This window comes from Plectropomus leopardus, chromosome 19, assembly GCF_026936395.1.
Source record: "Plectropomus leopardus strain MGB_pleo_1.0 chromosome 19, ASM2693639v1, whole genome shotgun sequence".
In the NCBI taxonomy this organism is placed as follows: domain Eukaryota; kingdom Metazoa; phylum Chordata; class Actinopteri; order Perciformes; family Serranidae; genus Plectropomus; species Plectropomus leopardus.
In genome coordinates, this window is record NC_142194.1 from 11,467,836 (window position 1) to 11,486,762 (window position 18,927).

The 18,927-nt window shown below is 41.1% G+C and overlaps 1 protein-coding gene across 1 annotated transcript in view; it reads left to right on the forward strand.

Annotated features, from left to right (window-relative positions):
• The window catches only part of LOC121959274 (testican-2), a 55,636-nt gene extending 40,385 nt beyond the window's left edge, over nt 1-15,251 (forward strand). The window contains exons 4-10 of the mRNA XM_088069671.1: nt 2,578-2,686; nt 3,189-3,303; nt 6,460-6,579; nt 6,699-6,917; nt 10,287-10,349; nt 11,662-11,799; nt 12,340-15,251. Of these exons, the coding sequence (XP_087925797.1) occupies nt 2,578-2,686; nt 3,189-3,303; nt 6,460-6,579; nt 6,699-6,917; nt 10,287-10,349; nt 11,662-11,799; nt 12,340-12,485 (910 nt within the window). The 3' untranslated portion in view covers nt 12,486-15,251. The remainder of the gene's footprint in view (nt 1-2,577; nt 2,687-3,188; nt 3,304-6,459; nt 6,580-6,698; nt 6,918-10,286; nt 10,350-11,661; nt 11,800-12,339) is intronic.
• The last annotated feature ends 3,676 nt before the right edge of the window (nt 15,252-18,927 follow it).

An 18,927-nucleotide genomic window follows, 5' to 3' on the forward strand; every position in this document is an offset into this window, starting at 1 on the left:
GTACATATTACTGTCTGTCACTAAGCAACTGTTTTTACGTCTCAAACCACTAAACATAAAGAACACTGTAAACCTGACCCCACCCCAATAGAAAGTAACACTTTACTGAACTACCCTTGTTGATCATAGTGAGTTGTTGGAGTTGAAACCATGAAGGCCAAAGCATATAGAAAATACATTAACATTTTGGTCAATGTGATACTGTTATTTATAGTAAAGGCTCCTACCATCACAAAGACCCTTTAGTTTTCGTGGTAAACCTTGCTGAAAAGCATTTATCGGTTCCCTCACCCATTCATTCCACTTTGACTGGAAAACAAATGAGCAGGGTTGCAGTCTGAAAAGAATTAATGGAGTGAATTATTACTACCTGCAAAGTCTATCTGCTGCGACAGGCGTTTATCTTTTTCAATAAAGTGCTTCATTTACAGAGTCACTCCAGAGATGAGAGAGACTGTGTCGAATAATGGGTAATAAGCACGAACGCAACAGCACTAAACCATCCTAGCATCATTAAGTAGCAGCCTCAGAAGTCGCACTGTGGAGCCTAATGCTTGTGCTCACTGAACATGAAGTCAATCACCGTGTAAGAGGAAAGAAAGCGGGGGGGGATTTTACGAAGCAGTGCATTCAAATATTATCAGCCATTGCAGACAATTTTGGTTTTATTTACCCAAGATCGTAGATATCTACCTATGAGATTTTTATTGCCAGCCTGTCACAGTGAAAGTGAGTTTAAAAAATTCAACAGCAATGTGTCTTCCCCAAACAGTGCACTGTTACATTACATTTGTTTTGCAGATCCTTTTGTTCAAAGCGACTTACAATAAGTGCATTCAAACCTGACAGGAACAAGAACAAGATGTCATCAGAAAATGGAAGTGCATCCCTCTCAAACAAGCAACTAAAAGCATGTTCAGTGCTGCGGTTCAAGTGCTGGTTTTCTGTTTGTTTTTAAAGAAATAGGACATAAATGAGTGTGGTGTCAAGATGTGAGTCTCTTAACTGGGCAGTGACTCAGCTGTCCTGCCATCTGTGGACACTTCATTCGACCACTGTGGAAGACAAGTTGGCATTATCTGTTACTCTGGAAAAAAACCTCATTGTCAAACTGTTTCTCTCTCTGAAACTACTTTCTACTAAAGAAAATGTCACCATGAAAACCGTTAACAGTGTGTAGCAAGGTCATTGTTTCTGTTACTTTTCAGGCTTTTGCTGCGCTAGAAGGTTGAATCTCGAGAAGGCCAATGTCTGTCACTTTGACTCCAATAACAAATAGTAGATGGATTGCCATACATTTTTGTTTGAGCGTGTCTGTGGTCTCTCAGACCTTTATTCATCCAGCTCTATGTTCCCTTCACCCAATGTTCCAACTCGTTCTCATCCCCAAGTCATCTCATGTCGCTTCTTTGTCATTGACTTTTGCGTCTGCATATTATGCTCTAAGTATCCTCTTGCATCTGCTGTTGACTTTTCGGGATGCCGCAACTAATGCTGGAAAGTCAACAAAAGCACATGAGTATGATTAGGCAACAAAAACATGGGACTTACATTTAACAAAAAAAACATCATAGTTTGGCTCTTCATTCCTATGGGAAGCGAACATCAGGCTCCTGGTGAAAGTCCGGGGTTTGTTGGACCCATCCAACGTCTCTCCCGCCCACCCTACCTTCCAGCGCCTTCTATTCATTGTTACTGGCAGCATTTCAACCTAGCATCATCCGGCACTGTATCATATAGCTGTGACAGTATCTGTCAGGCAGCGTTTACAACTGACGCGGCCCATCCGGGTCATACTGCCGTACCAGGCGCTGCCCAGTCACCCAGTAGCGTATTTTCCAGCTGTCAAAGGTGGCTTTTGGCATTAGTGTCTTACGCTGAAATGACTGACAAAGCGGCAGCATTTGATGACGACATCTCTGACAATGTTTCTGAATGCAGAATCCCTTCAGTTGTTGACACAAGGAATTTTACTGCGAAACATCTGCAGGACTGTGCTGTTGACAATACAGTAGCTCGCACGGCCTCATAAATGACTGGAGCATATGCTTTTAATTGTGAAAATATATTATTTATAACAACAGGCAGCTCTGCAGCAGCATCACAACAACAAACGCCAATGTGAACACACACTGCTCACGCATGCAGTGTGGCGTGGGCTTAATTTCCAGAGCACGAGATGTGCACTGCATGCAAATCATCCTCAGTACAGCCTCTCCAGTATGAAGTCAATAGAAAGATGAGGGTCTGTATTTTTGACAGTATTTAACGGTATTATTTTCTAAATACCCTGGTATACTGTAATACTCCCCATGCCTATTAGCAAGTTTACTTTGTATTTAGATGAAAGCAACACTAAGTACAGACTTGCAGAGCTGCTCATGTGACTGTAGACTCTTGTTTTCTTGTTGTGTTGTGGGCGTTGGCATTGTAGTGACAAATAACCTTAGAGCCTGGGAAAATAAAACTCTCTCCTTAGATACCACTACAGGTAGAAAATGTAGGTGGAAAAATGTTTCTTTTGTAATTCAAGCGGACTAAGACTTTAATTTTTCCTTTTTCTCCTGTCATCTTCAGAGTCAAACCGTCAGGGCAGCTGGAGGAGCATGAAAACAGCTGCAAGCCCTGCCCTGTCGCTGCCTCCTCACCTGTATGTGGCTCTGATGGGCACAACTATGCCTCTGAGGTAAAGAAAAAATATTCTGCACTGCCATCTCTCGTTAAAAGCACTCTGCGTTTTATTCTGACCATTATTCTTTTGCTTTATTGCTGGATTCTGCCAGCAAAAAAACCCTGAAAAAAAATGGAAAGCCGTCGTGTCATCGTTTTAAATAATGAGAGGAGTCCAGTCAAGAGCTGTTTCCTGCTGCGCTGACATATACGTGGACGCAGCAGGGCAGCACAGTTCATCACTGCTCGCGGGAGGACAAGTGCACCGGCTCAGCGTGGCCGTATGATTAATGACTGACGTTGTTTTGAGCAGCATCACCGTACACCGGCCCCTGCCAGGACTCTTTATTGATTTCTGTATAGTTTTTAATTTTGACCTTGCATGAGAAGACAGTGGAAAATGACAGCTCATTCTTGCTGGCTTTCTCTAAGTGCAGTGTCTCATCTGAATGAGCAATCTCTCTTTCCTGCGGTCACCTCCATAAATATTTTAACTGTCTCTCTCTTTCTCCTCACAGTGTAAGCTGGAGCAGCAGGCCTGCCTCACAGGCAAAGAGCTGAGCGTCATGTGTGCTGGCTTTTGCCCCTGTGCCACAGCCTCCGTCACCCTCACGAATACGGACACAAAACGTGGCAAGTAGCTTTTTCTTCACCTTCTTCTGTTTATGCTTCTTAATTTTGGGATCCATGCCTTCCTGTCTGCTTCATTGTCATTCCTTTCATGAGTCTAGAGCTGCAGTCAAAACAAGCCCCCATGAAAATTGCTAGACTTAAAAAGTCAATTTGATATATTGGCCAAACAAAAAAAAAAAAATCAATTTTCTGGGTCCATCACGTGATGCCATTGGACGCAAAAAGGCTTTTGCCCATAGACTTATATCATGAAAGAGACGTCTCTAATTTGTGGCTAATTTTGTTGAAATTACTTGTTTCACTTTCAGAATATGATCCATTTAGTCTGATAACAATTCGAAAGTGTAGAAGTATCACAAAATTAAATCCTTTTATCCCCATTCAAGTTAGAAAAGGGCGAAACCGGAACTTAGTTGCTCTGACAGCGAACGTCTCCAGAGCACTTTCACCACTGGTCCAATAATGCAGATGATACGAGTTAATTATACACATGGAAGTCAAACTTTTTTGGCTACATGTGCTTGAAATAAACAGAGCCCCACCACTGATGCTGTATCCTGTTTTCTTTATACAGTCATGGCTCATTCATTCACTGTCCATAGCCACTTGTCCTCTTAAGGGTCATGGGGCTGGAGCATATCCCAGCTGTCATATGGCGAGAGGCGGGGTCCACCCTGGACAGGTCGCCAGACTATCGCAGTGCTGACATATAGAGACAGACAACCGTTCACATTCACACCTTCGGGCAATTCAGGGTCACCAATTAACCTGACCTGCATGTCTTTGAAATGTGGGAGGAAGCCGGACAACCCGGAGAAAACCCTCACTGACGCAGGGAGAGCACGCAAACTCCACACAGAACGGCCCCCCCACACAAGGTCAGGTGAAAGCGCATCTTAGATACCGTACATTGCCCCTTGCGTTGTTACCATGTTGTTTCATGCAGGCTACACAAACATGGACAACTCAGTGAAAATATTACCTTATTACTGAGGTTGGAATTGAAAAAAAGAAAGGTTACCAGCTAAATTGTTGTCAGACTGACAATGGTTGCTCACGCTTATCCTCATGTCCACACATATTTATCGACAGGGCCGGCTCTACCCAATTTGGTGCCCTAGGCGCCTTAACCCTAACCCTAACCCGCACCTCTGCACCCAATAACGACACATCACGTGCTCACAAATAATTTAGGAACATGTCACTGTTTATTTATTTGTAATGTTAATATATATATTTTTTTCTAGACAGAAAACACTAAGTGACGGCGCCAGTGGGCATAGAAAATTATTATTTTATTATTATTTTCTCTCGAGGCCAAGGGGGACCGGCAGCATGGCGGTGCCCCTCCAGCAGATGGCGCCCTAGGCGACCGTCTATATCGCCTATGCCAAGAGCCGGCCCTGTTTATCGACATGGTGTCTTATCTTAACTATCATTTCAAAGAAAGGGCAAACATTCTGTCTTCTAATTCCTAAACTCTTGTCTGTGTCCTAATCTATCAAAGACCTCCCGTCTTAACTTAAATAATCTATCACTGTAAATTAGATTATTCACTCAGCACTCGTCCTGTCATGTCTGTGTCTATGTTTAGAGCGTTAATAGACTGCTTGTATCTTTGATTAGAGTATACCGTTAAGCTACTCGAGAACAACAAGCCATAATATTGTCTTTCACTTGTCACTGACTAGCAAGCTTGCCATCATGGACCCTAAAAATGGGCATTTAATTCTAGCTACAAGGAGTTGCAGGCACTAACTGTGTAAGGGAAGCAAAAGAAACCCCAACTTCTTGTGAAGTTTTCTTCTTTATTCCTAATTCAAATGAATGAATAATCATTTATTTATTTGAATTATTTCTTGATATTTAGACTGACATACTGTTTGAGAAGCCTTTCAATCACTACTGTATATTTTGCTGTTTATGTTGTTCCCATCTTTATTGTCTTTGGCATACAGACCTTAAAAACAGTGCCGCTGCTGTTTTTGTCAGTTATTTAGGAGTTACTTTGAATTAATGACAGGGTCTGTGCCTTTCTGATTTAGGATTCCTAACTTGGGACGTCCAAAGTTAGGGCAGTTCTTAAATTACCTAAATTCCTATCCTGAGATAAGACTTCTTCCTAAGTGCAGTTTAGAAACACGTTTCTGTCATACCAAAAATCCAAAATGTCATTGAAAATCAGAAATAAAATAGGATTTCACACTAAAGAAGTTTCTGTAATGTGGCCCATGAAACCTAATTAGTATTATTGTATACAAATACAAATAAGTTTATGCAAGACAGGCATATTGTCAAATGTCAGAAAGGGTCCTTTCTTTAAATGTTGCCACAAGGCATTGTGGGTCCATTGTGTCTTTTCCTTTGTGAAAGGATGGTCCAGTGTGCTCTATGCTAAAGGCGATAAGAGAGGAAAAATTGAAGTGCCTTTCTGCAGCATTCAGAGAATTCGACCAGCTCTTATCACGGCTGCTGCCCAGATACTTCCTGGTCATTTCACTCAGTTAGGAACCTTCCTAAGCAAAAAAAAGGCTATTTTAATGCAGCCGCAGTCTCAAAAAACAGAAGCTATAATAGAAGCTATAATGCACCACACACCACATGTTGTCAGTAGGATTGGTCCAATCAACCCAACACTCCACGTTTGGGATCAATACTCACCAATTTCAGAGATTACTGTTAGCCAAATATCCCCTTTGTGGTTAAACTGCTCTTTCAATCATGTAATTATTTAGAGTGTACACTATCTATCACTGCAGCCAAACAGTATTGATCGGCCAAGCTCTCGGGCATGTAAAAATGCCAATTGATCAAAAGGATGAAATGTTACTCTAGTTTTTCATCTGTAGCCTGGAAAAAGTGCTTACCCTGAGACTGAAAGTTGATTTCTTTATTGGATAACAGCAAATTGCTGCTGTGGAGTTAATTGCAAAATAATGTTTTCTTTGAGTAGCAGATCATACATTGATGAATGACACCATGAACAGCTCGCCTCGACAGATGTACAGTGAGGGAAAGCTGTGCCTTTGATTCTGCTCACTGTACATCAGTGAGAGCAATATGAAGCCTGTCTGTTGGGAAGGTGAATCAGATTGCTGTTAAGTGTCTGCCAGAGATTTGAATGCTACGATTTCCTTTCTTCTTTCGCTTCCTTAGAGAGCTGCACGGGCCAGGACCTGGCAGACCTGGGCGACCGCCTGAGAGACTGGTTCCAGCTCCTTCATGGAAACGCCAAGCAGAATAACTCTGGCAAGCTCGGAGCTGGCACCACTTCAGGTTAGAAACCCACAAAGCGGCTTTATTTTCAAACTTACAACTCAATTGTCTATGCAAAGAAATGTGATGTGAATGTAGTACAGACAGAAATAAAGTGTGATGAAAATTATTTCTGACAGCGCTGGACAAGAGCCTCGTAGCCAGCTGCAAGGACTCCATCGGCTGGATGTTCTCCAGGCTGGACACCAACAGTGACCTCTATCTGGACCAAGCCGAGCTGGCTGCTATTAACCTGGACAAGTACGAGGTCTGCATCCGACCCTTCTTCAACTCCTGCGACAGCTACAAGGATGGGAAGGTCTCCACGGCGGAGTGGTGCCTCTGCTTCTGGAGGGAAAGTGAGTGAAGAGATTTCCACTGAAGAAGCACAGAGAGTCTGTTTTGGGTCAGATCTTTAAATGGGTGAAATAATAGCCGGGTTACATCACAGGGAAATAGAGGCGATGCAGTGATGTCACTTTATAACACCACTGAGCAGCAAAACCAAGGCTGCCACGAAAGGGGAGAAACAAACAAGTACAAAAATCCTTAAACTGTCGATGTTGAAATGCGACACATATACTGCATGTATGTGACACCGAAGTAACAGCACCTTAAGAGAAATAGTTTGACATTTTGGGAAATATACTTCAATTTCTAGCTGAGAATTGGGTCAGAGTTGGGTCTTGTAATGCTAGACAGCCAATCACCTGCATCATTAGAATTTTTTTTCCTAAAGATTATTTTTGGAGGGTTTTTTTTGCCTTTATTTGATAAAATAGCTTAAGTGTGAAAGGGGGAGAAAAAGGGGGTGACGTGCAGTACAGGGGTGAGGCCGTGATTGAACCTGCAACCGCTGCAGCAAGGACGTAGCTTCTGCACACTTCTGCCCGCTCTACTGACTACCAGGCGCATTATTAGATTTTGGTACAAGCATTCAGCATGCTTATCGATTCACTGACGCGGATGAGATTTTCTCCTTAGTATCAAACTTTGGTACTTATGCTCATAGTATTTAGTACCTAGCCCCCAACCAGCACCTCTTAAACTAAGAAACCGTCAAAGTACTTTTAGCTCCTTAAAACAAAAACTGACATTTTTACTTTTATTTCTGTGTACGGCTTAAACAGAGATACATTGTGTTAATTAGTGACCTTTAGACGTGCTGGTGTTGTTTTTCTTTTTTTGGACACAGCTCGGCAGGCTGTTTACTCTTTCTTTTAGTCTTTATTGTAAGCTAATCGCCTCCTGGCTCACACAGATATGAAAGTGGTATTAAACTTTTCGGCATGCTCCCTACAAGAAAACGAAAAAGCGTGTTACCCAAAATGTCAAATCTTCCTTTAAACAAGTCTAAAAGCCTACAGGCTGTTATTTCAAAGCAGCATTTTTCAGCCTAATCAACATCTTCAAAGGCGCATTCTAGTTTTTCCGTTACTTCTCTTTGACCTTCGGCAGTTTGTACAAACTTATGCTTGAACTCTCAATCCATTTATTTATTTTCCACCATGGTTTATACAGGTCTGACAATATTCTCAGACACGATCAGCATCTCTCTACCCCTGCTGAGAACAATCTGGACAAGACCTCTTTTATCTGAGTCATCTGACAGTTTGCCAGAATCACTTTCTGGCAAATCGAAAGTCCTCCTTTAGCGGCCTCACTGAACTGTGCCCACAGAGTCCCACAAGTTGTGTCTCTCCACAGTGCTGCAGGAAATAAGTCCCTACCTGAAATATGGTTCCTTGGGGCTAAAAAAACTCCTTCTCCAGGCTTTCTCCACTGCTGCTTTTTACCCTTGGTTTTGTTGTTTGCTGCCAGGCGCCAACAGCCATGTTTCTATATACGTACATGCATTTTGAAGTATCCCCTTAAAAAAGCATGTATAGAAACACTGAAATTCGACAACACTGCCTCAGTTGTGCAAACATTTTTTACGCTTGCTTGAGGTGTTTTTTTTCCATTGTTGCAAGTAATTGATGAGATAAATGTAACGCTGTATCATACCGCATTAACAAAATAGGTCCACTGACTTCCAAAACGACTTATAAGACCAGCCCAAAAATGTTATATATTACCGTTCAAATTGTCGCAATTGTAAACACGTCCTTAATCACATTAAGTGCTCGCAGTTCTGCTCCAGAACCTAAATTATTAAATTAGTACTTTTGTGCCCGTGTTTAAAAACAAGCACTAATTTTGGTGGAAAAGGGATATTACAGATTTGTTTGCTCCACCATTTGCCCCCACATTTCCCGGGGGTACTTCTTCGTTATGCTGTATCCGTAGGCTTTCATAAAACATGCACAAATATGGACGAAATGAACGCTGAGTACAGACACGAGGCTCCACCCATGTCATATACATATCAAACATTGAGCAGAAGTAAGCCTTAATTCACTTTATTTATTTATTTATTTTTTTAATCCTTTTTTGGAACATCTCACTGCTTAAAATTTGCTTGAAATATGGCAACACAGCTAATGACTTTCTGATCACAACTCCTCTCTTATTCAGTCCAAGCATCCAACACACAGATCCATCATTGATCTTTTGCCTCAGCTGTTCTGGTACCAGTTATCAGCTATGCTTGGACTGGTGCTGGTGAAACATAGCAAACATTTATTTTTTTCTGATTTATGAAGAAAAAAGAGAGATCCAAAATTCCCACAGTAAAAACATTTGAACCTAATATGAAAAAGGAAATTTGGACCTTTATCCAAAATTCAGATTTTTGTCCTGGGAATTTCTGCAAATCAGCACATATTTAATAAGATAATGTCTTATTTTCATATGTAAACAAACAATTTCAGAAATCTTGTAATATAAAAAAAAATGATTGTCTTACTATTAGTAATCAACTGGGGAGTTTCATGGAGATATTTTTAAGTTTAAGGTTTGACCCTATTCACCAGGGATGTCTCCCCTTTTGGAAAGGTGATCTTGGAGCTTACCATAAACAAACAAACAAACAAAACAGTGTGCTTGAATATTTATTTTAGAAATGAAAGCTTACTTGTGCGGCCCTGGTCCTGACATTTTATCGTGTTGTAAAATAAAAATGATCTCTGTCTGTGCCTACACTCACAGGGCTTCTCAGCTGTGCTCATTTGCAACATCTGCACCGTGTGACCTTTTCCGAACAAATACAGGATATTTCTGGCAGTAACCTCATTTGCACACGGATTGCTCCATTGATCAGGCATTTAACCTGCATGCAATAGATTACACTGACCCCCTAATCAATTTTTCATTACTAGCTGGTGGTATTTGTAAACCATTAAATGATAATGGTTTTATGATGATGATTTGGAACAGGATGCCACGCCGCAAGTGAAGAAATGATTACAAACTGTTACTTTAACGAGCAGTAATGATGTTTCATTAAGTCAAACACAATAGAAATGCTGTGAAAATCTACAAACGCTGGGGAAGGCTTATCGCGTTTAGGTTCAACACAAAGTGTCTTTTTCTTCGTTGTTTCTATTTCTGTCTCTTCGGCAGGTTCAGCTCATTTCCTTGTCACTCTCAGACTGCATCCATATGTTCTTTCACCTAAGCTCTCGACGATCGATCAGACTCAGAGGGAATGAAATATAAGACTTTTTAAACAAATCAATACGACTCAAAAAAAAAGTGTAATTATGAAGAGCATTGATTGAGATAAAGTTTGGGGATTGCAGTTTTAGGTATCGTCTGTCATCACTTTTCTTGTTTGATTCTCACAGAGCCGCCGTGCCTCGCTGAGCTGGAGAGGATCCAAGTGCAGGAGGCAGCCAAGAAGAAGCCTGGTAAATTTATCATTTATCTTAGAAAGCACTGCTGTGAAGTTCAAGATATATTTGATAGAAGACTTTTTAAGGGGATCTATTATGCTTATTTTCATCTTCATATTTTGCTATTCTACTAAGTTTTTACATGCTTCAATGTTCAAAAATTCATTTTCCAAATACCGTCTGTATTGGAACAACTGTATTCAACCTCATGTCCCTTTAAGCCCCTACCCTGAAAAAGTCAGATTGGCCTGCGTTTTTGGGTTATCTACATTTCAGCGCCACTGCTAAGTAATTGCAGCCAGGAAATGATTGTAACGGCGGCACCTTCTACCTTCAAAATTTCTAAACACAACTGGACATGTTCCAGTAGGAATCTGATGCGAAATCATGGCGAAATAAACATCAGCAACCAAGAATACACGTTTCCCTTTATGTTAACATACTCCACGTTTAACAGTGTACATATTAAAAACACCAAGCGTAGGATCACGTTTTGGACAGGAAATTACCACTGACTCACTTCAAATCCTTTCAAAGCCACAGGACGCCATACAGTTCGCCATGAAGTGCACCATCTAGCCCCCGCACTCGCTTTGCGTCTTTGGGTGTTCTTACGTAATAAGGGCCTGGAGCAGCAGGCGAGAAGCTGGAGGAGGCTCATTTAAGAGATCACAAGCGCACGCCTCGGATTAGGTCCTAATCAGGCTGGGGGGGGATTAGAGGGCAGCGTCGGCTTTAGGAGAGAGAGTGGGGCTAACTCGGCCGTTTGGCTCTTTGAGAAAAAAAAACATGCTCCAGTATCTACCCAGCATGCAACACAGCTGTTTTTTTTTAATCTTCAGCTCCAGAAATGTTCCTCCATCCCCGAGGCCCACTTGTCTCATTGCTTGTGTTTTCTCTAGTTTTCACGGTCGAGGAGAAGAGGGGGGGTTCGGTGCTTGTTAGAGAACTGCTTTGGGTTTGACAAGAGTGTCCTGAGGGAGGCCGAAACAGTGGAGCTCTGTCACCGAGGCTGTCACTACATTTTTTTACATGCCACTCTCGCAGCATAAGGAAACACACCACGCCAACATACTGTACGAAATCTCATCCAGCAGCATATGCATGCTTGTATAAAACAAACAGGAAAGCTTCTTCTGTCTCCGTGGTATTCTCTGCCAAAAATCCGCCTCTCTATCCTGACTGATGGTCTTATCACAGGTTCGCTGAGGCGTGCTGGCGTTCTCGTTTATGCTGCGCTCGTCTCAGGCATCAGCATGAGGCAGCAACGTGTGCTGAGCGTATAAATATTTAACAACCAAGCATGTGCGTGCATCTGTGTGTGCAGGGATGTACATCCCCAGCTGCGACGAGGATGGCTACTACAGGAAAGTGCAGTGTGACCAAAGCCGAGGGGAGTGCTGGTGCGTCGACCAGCACGGTGGAGAGATGATGGGCACCAGAATCCATGGCAACCCCGACTGCGGTAAGAGGCAAACGCTATTTCTCAGACTCTACACAGCTAGAAGATTTCTGACTTATGAAGTAATTTTTGGCTGCAACTGAGTCCTTGAAGTTGTTTTTTTCCTCAGAGCATAAAAACATTCGCTATTGCGGGGGATTTCAGCTTGTTTCCAATGCAATATTATGTGCTTTGTGTTTTGTTTTTTTTTGTTAAGATCAAGGTTATTTTTTTTCTTGATTTTCGTGCACTGACCTGCGTTATTTTTTCTTATTTGATAACACAGACACTCATTTTTTGAAAAATCTCAAACAGGTAGATTTTTGTGCAACAGATTGTAATCTTTTTACTGCATTTGCAAGGTTTTTTTCCGCTTGTTTTAAAGGTCTTTAAGAGTAAAATAGGAGGGGAAAAACAGCTGCACACATTCAAAACCCCATGTTGGATGTTATTCTTTTAATTCATCAGTCAGTGTTTAGTCCATAAAATGTGAGAATAATTTTTTTTAAATAAAATAAAAAGTCCATCACAAGTTTTTATGTCGGCCTGTTTATCCTTTTCCAGATGAAGTGGCGGGATATTCTGGAGATTTTGGGAGTGGCGTGGGATGGGAGGATGAAGAGGAGAAGGAGGCAGAGGACACCGGAGAGGAGGCGGAAGAGGAAGAAGAGGAGGAGGGCGAGGCAGACGATGGAGGATACATCTGGTAAAACTCTCTGTCCCCACGCGGAGAGCCGAGTCACAGCCGCTGGCCTGAAAATCTACAGGGACGGCTCTCTCCTCAAAGCAAAAAGATTTTGGGATCGGACCGGGGAGGCATGGAGTTGTGTATCATCCTGGTGGGATATGTGGTGCCGGGCGGGTCCGGGGATGAGATGATGACAAGTTTTTGTCTTAGATATGTGTAATTGCTTCATTCTCTTGTCTCTGTTTTTTTGAGCAACAGAGCTTTTTGTTTTGCCGTCCTGGAAAGCAGGACCCACTGACTACTGCGCCATAGGTAGCTAAAGTCCATCAGAATTCCTATATTGTCCGACCGCCATCTATGCATATAGAGATTACCAGTAATTTTGTATTGTGTAAACAATCGCTTGAGTATTAGAGCAGCCGTCCCACTGGAATGACTAGAGAGTATAATTTAGAGGAAAGGTTCGACTTTTTGGGAAATAAGCTTGATTTCTCTCCTGCTGAGAGTTTTGTGAGAAGCTTGTTATCTCTCTTATGTTAGGTGTTACAGAACAGACTGGACACAGGGGGGAAACAGTTGGTTAGCTCTGTCTAAAGTGAAAATATCACCCTATCAAAACCTCTTAAGTTCATTAATAACTAACCTTAAATCTTTCTTCTTGTTTAATCCGTACAAAAACCACATTAACGCCAACACAGTGCGTCATTATGTCACTGTATCTGCTGGACTATTCAGAAAGTCACTCCGCCAGGATAAGAAATGATCCGGCATATACACTCTTAGAAATTATGGTTTCAAAAGGGTTCTTCCTAAAGCGATGAGATTCTATCGAGAACCATTTGCTTCTGAGGAACCGTTTTTTTTGAAGAGTTCTTCGAGGTTTTTTTTTAACAGTTCCATTAAAAACAAAAAAAGTTCCTCAAGGATTCCTCTAAGCTGGAGCGTCCTTATCCTCAAATATTCAAATGTTTTATTTTTTATTTTGTTCTGCTGCAGTTGATGTCTCTACCATCATTTCAAGCCACACAGGTCATGGTTGGACTATTTTTTAATTTTTTTTTATTTATTTATATTTTTTATGGGTACCTCGTACTTTTTGGTTCTATTTTGGACCACGTTTCAGTTCCCAACTCAATTGCACCACTGGCATTGTGCTGTAGTTCTGTTGTAGACTCAGGGGTTATGCGGTTGGTTACTACTTTTAGAGCCCTTCTAGTTGTATCCTTAGGGTGGGTTCTGCTTTGCACCCATAAAAGGTGAAAAGGTTCTGGATAAAAAACCCAAGAGAGGGCTCTAGGTCGGCCGATTACACCATAGAAGGGTTCTATCTTGAACTTTTCTTGAACCCCTTTAGAACTGCTTCTGTACCTGTTCCTGAGCCTAATTTTAAATCGTTTGGTGCATGTCGACCAAAAATTACTTGGTTCAGAACCTTAAGAATTGGTTTCCAGCTGGAACCAAAACATAGCAGGTTCAGAACTCAAAAATTTTCTTCTCATCAGAAGCTGGTTCTTACTTGTTTTTTTGTTGCTGATAAAAACAAATATCTATAATAACAAAAAAAAGTTTGCAGGTTATCACAATACCCTGACACATTGTTAATTACAGTGGTTCCACGTAAAACCAGTAGAAACGGAGGCTGGCTCACTAGATAACACCCAGGTTCCAAGAATCCTGAACAAAAACAGTTCAAGAACCAGAGTTAATTTGGTAGAAAAGAGCTAAGAGAGGGTTCTGCGTTGAACCAGTACTTCGTAGAAGGGTTCTCTGTAGAACCTCTCATAGGGGGTTATGGATGGAATCCTTTCAGAGGTATAATAATAATAGTTTAGATATTACCCTTTATGTTGGGTTTTAGGTAGAACCCTCTGAAAGGGTTCCAAGTGCAACCTTTATACAAGGTTCTACCAGTACCCACGAAGAGTTCTCCCATGGGAACATGCTGAAGAACCCCATTTGGTTCAAGTTAGTGCCTATATGTTACCCAGAGTGTGAAACATCCCATAAAAATGTATATTGTTTTTACAGTTTTTGTATGGACAAACAAAGATAAAACATGTTGGTGAGCTTCAGAGGTGATGAAAGGCTGATTTTATTAGCTTTGGCTAGATCTGGACTAACTGTTCTCCCATGGTTTCAGTCTTTAGTGAATGATATGTTACTTGTGTGTTCACAACCTGCTTCTGCTGCCCTCAAGTGACCAAAAAATTGAGTATTTCCCAAAATGTGGTTACATATTTCCAGACTGATTCTGTATATAAATCCAGTGTAAATGATCTGTGAAGCAAGCCTTGAGGATTTCAGGTTACTACGGTTCCAAGCTACCTTTATGATAAAGGTGCACCCCAGCTCATAAAAGTTTTTAAATCTTACATGCTTCACGATTGAAGTGGAAACACACAATACAGGACCTACATTTCCAGAACTTTTATTGAAAACCAGTAGAATGTACTTTAATGGCCCAAACTGCACCTACAGTAGAAACCACTAGTCGCTGTCATCTGCTGAAATCATGTCAAAGAATGTGCCACAACTATGTTTTATTCTGAGTTTGCAACTTGAAAATCTGTATTTTGTGTTTAAAAAAAAATGTGTGCATTACTTGAAGTTTTGTGTGTATACTTGAATTCACATTGTAATTTTTTTCTATGAGAATATCGTTGCCATGTCTTCATTCATGCTATTGATAGGCCAGACATTTGGTTGTTTTTAGTATTGCATGTTAGTAAATAAGAATGTACTTCTAGGCTGAGCACTTTACTAATAAAGGCACTGGAGCCAAACTGTATGTTGACTTCAATCTTTTATTATCCTCAAGAGAGAAATTAGACTGAATTTGTGGCTGCTGTGCCACTAAGTAACATACCATCTCCCTTTGTAGTTAAGGATGAATAGTTTTGCTACAATCCTGCTCATTAAAGAAAGGAACACTGAGGTTAGGTGCCTGTGGGGAAATTAAAGGTCCGGTGTGGAGGATTTAGGTGATATATATTGGCAGAAATGCAACTTAATATAATTAGTATGTTTTCTTCAGTGTATAATAGAGATGGGAACCTGGCTGGCTTCCCACCTTCCCAGTTATTGATTATTTTCAAGTTAAAAGGCTCAAGTTCAGGTGAGGACAGGAGTCACTGGTGTTAAAGAGTAACTATATACACCCGACTTTTGGCTCAAGTGCCTCCTCCCTGGATCACCCAAACGTGCTGCCTCTTGATCCACAGCCCCTCCCTGCTCCCACACACAATATAAAATCAGTCCAAACTGTAGACTATGCTTGACACTTCCACAATGCTTTGAGAAAAACAGTTCCCTGCTTCCACGCTGTTCCTTAATGGAGAGTTTTTCCAATTCAAGTTACAAGTGTTTTTTTGTTTTGTCAAGTCTGATTTAAAGTTATTCAGATTTATCACTCAGGTCTGAATCAGATTCAAGTCGTGACTCAACTCTACCCTTCTCATGTATAATCACCTTAAAATAAGCCTCATTGTACTTTTACTACCTTAGAATGGGCCGTTTATATCTACAAACAGAGCGGGTCCTCACACAGTTAATGAATACTGCCGCAAATCCAACCAGGAGGACTGGTTGCAATCTGCAGTTTTCAACACTAGATGCCACTAAATCTTATACACTGCTCCTTTAAATAAATTCATGACATAAAGACAGATTGTCCTTGCTGAAGGGAGCAGATCAGGAGAGGATATTGTCACGGTCTGCTATGGCTCTCTCCTGCTGCTGTGGGATTTTTTGCCACATACGCCCCTCCTCTCTCTCCACCTGGCCACTCCCCCTCATCAGCCTCATCACCTCCACCTGGTGCTTCCAGCTGCTCTTTATCTCCAATCAAGCCAGTATTTAAGCAGCCTCACTCCAATCACTCTTTCCCTGATTGTCTTCGGTCCCATGCCGACCCTCCAGCACTCACTCTCAGGCTGTTTTTACTGGTTTTGACTTGGCTCACCTCTGACCACCTCTCCTCGTCTCTGCCCCAGTAAACCTAACAGCCTTCTGTCTCTGACTACAAGTTTTGCCTGTGCACTTCCTGGTTCTTGTCCACCTGTGGCTGTGTGGTGTTCACTGCTTCGGCTCTGTCGGGAGAGATCGCCATTCTTCCGGCCGTCTTCAGAGTCTCCAGCTGAGCGTAACATCTCCACTGTGTGAGTGCTGCTGGTGTTTATTGTTCTGATTGTACATCGATTACCCGCTTGTCCTTGTTGATCCCGCTGCCTGCTCCTACTGGATTCGTCTGCTCCGCTACCTGCCTGTCTTACGCCAACTCTGCTTCCCCCTTGACCATGGGCTCTCTTGAACTCTGAACTACCACCTTTGAACGTGAGTTCACCCCAGTCTTTCTACGAACTCTAACTGTCCCTACTTACCTGCAACCTGATTATACTAACCTTTTCTTCATTCAACCTGCCAACAGATTAAATAAAGGTCATTAGCACCTACTCACCTGCTCTGCTGTGCTGCAGTTGGGTCCTACCACACTCCCTTACAGATATGTATCATCAGTTTACCTCAGCATTCAGCAAAAAAAACCCAACTTTTTAAAGCATAAATTAATGACTATTTTGGAGTCTTACATGGAGTATTTTGCTTATGAAACCCAAGCTGGGTGTGTAAATATGAAAATTTCAAACACAGAACAACTTTTTTTATTACATTTGGATTCTCCGCCTGGTGTGAAGAGCATTAATCACATAGGCTTATTACAGTTAAGGGCAGTTAAAGCGTGCAATTACATGTGATTATGTTTAACAAGGCATTAAAAAAAAATCATCATCTACAATCATGGGTGCCTGCAGTGGAATAAAAACAAGAAGTTGAAAGTCTCTGAGGAGCAGATGGGACTATTTGCCGAAGATACTCTGGTGCTCAGCTGCCACCTCATGCTAGAAAAACAAATTACAGCAGAGCAGTTGCCAAATGGTGTTCCACAAAATGACCACAATGTGACAGAAAACACTGTCAGAGGGAATATGGATGATAAAATCTGCAGTAAATTGATCTGCGGCAGTTTACTTGAGTACAATACCCAATCCTACAGGCACTAATAAGAGTCCTGGATTAAAAGCACATGTTTAGATATTTCCAGCAGTAAAAATCTTCCAACACTGATAGGAAGCCACTGAAGGGCAGCGATTGTTGGGGTAATGAGGTCACTTCTCATGGAGGGTGTTAAAAGCCTGGAGACAACACTCTGCAATAGCTGGTTTCTGCAAAGCAAATCACAATAATTAAGCCTAGAGATAAAAGCAACTTTCTTCATGTCTCAAAATGAAGGAAAATCTCTGATGTGCGACTTCATCAGTTGAGTAACATGACAGGTCTCAGTATAAAATGAAGATTACAGTCTTCAGGCTTCACACTGAACAAAAGATGTGTGTTACAGTGTCTACAGGAGTATTCACTGTCTTAGACTTTACTTTTTTTGGTTTTATTTTACATAAAACCAAAACATTACCTTCAAATGACCTTTGTTTATCAGTTACTCACCCCTTGTTACTTGTATGCATGAAGAAAAGTTTTTTTCTTGCATGCCTCCACAGTGAACAAAGAATCCAAAAACTGGAGAAAAAAAGATGAATAGAAGTCATTTGCAACAGCATTTAATAGCAAAACTAAATCAAAACCTCTGTTTACAAACTCGCACAACTCATATAATCTAAGTTTCAGTTATCCCGTCGTATGTGCAGTGCTTCTCAAACAGACATCCCTTTGCAATGGGAAACTGAACTTACAATTAATTTTTTTTTTTTATTTCTCCAGTGCCATTATCAAAAACAGTAAGCTCAGTAAGGTACATAAGTTACAAGCCTTAAATAACAAAGTGGTTCCATTAAATCAGTTTCTTCAACCTCTTAAGACATAATATGCCTCCCCAACACTAAAATACAGATTAAAAATGTCTTAACAAGAGATAGCAGGTTCACCCCTTCTTTTCCACAAGGAAACCTCGAGTGGTGGTGCTGGTGGTTACCGCCCACTCTACAAATAGACAAATATCTTTGTTTGTTGTGGCATGCTGTCACCTGGATGGAAAGGTGATGTTTGTCATGTGTCTTTCATTTTCACCTACAATGTGAGTGTGAATTCTGTTTTATTGAGAGAATTTTAATCTTAGACTGAAATAGTAATTTGATTTAGTCACTTGTTAAATAATATTTGGTTTATTAGTTTTTTTTATCATTATTGAAATATTTATGGTACTTTAATTTTGATATATTGAACATAACTTAAAGTGAATTCATGGTTTACTTTGCAAATATTATCATTTGTTTCTCTTTTGTTTACGAACCTTTGCAACCATCAAACGATCACGATCTTCATCACTGTTAAAATTAATGATTAATCGAGAAAGCCCTTGTTTCCCTGGTGGTATGTGGCTCTAGTCAGAACCTTAAACTCAGAAAGTGTGTGAATGTTTTATTTGGAGTTAGAAACAAAGATAACATGGCCAG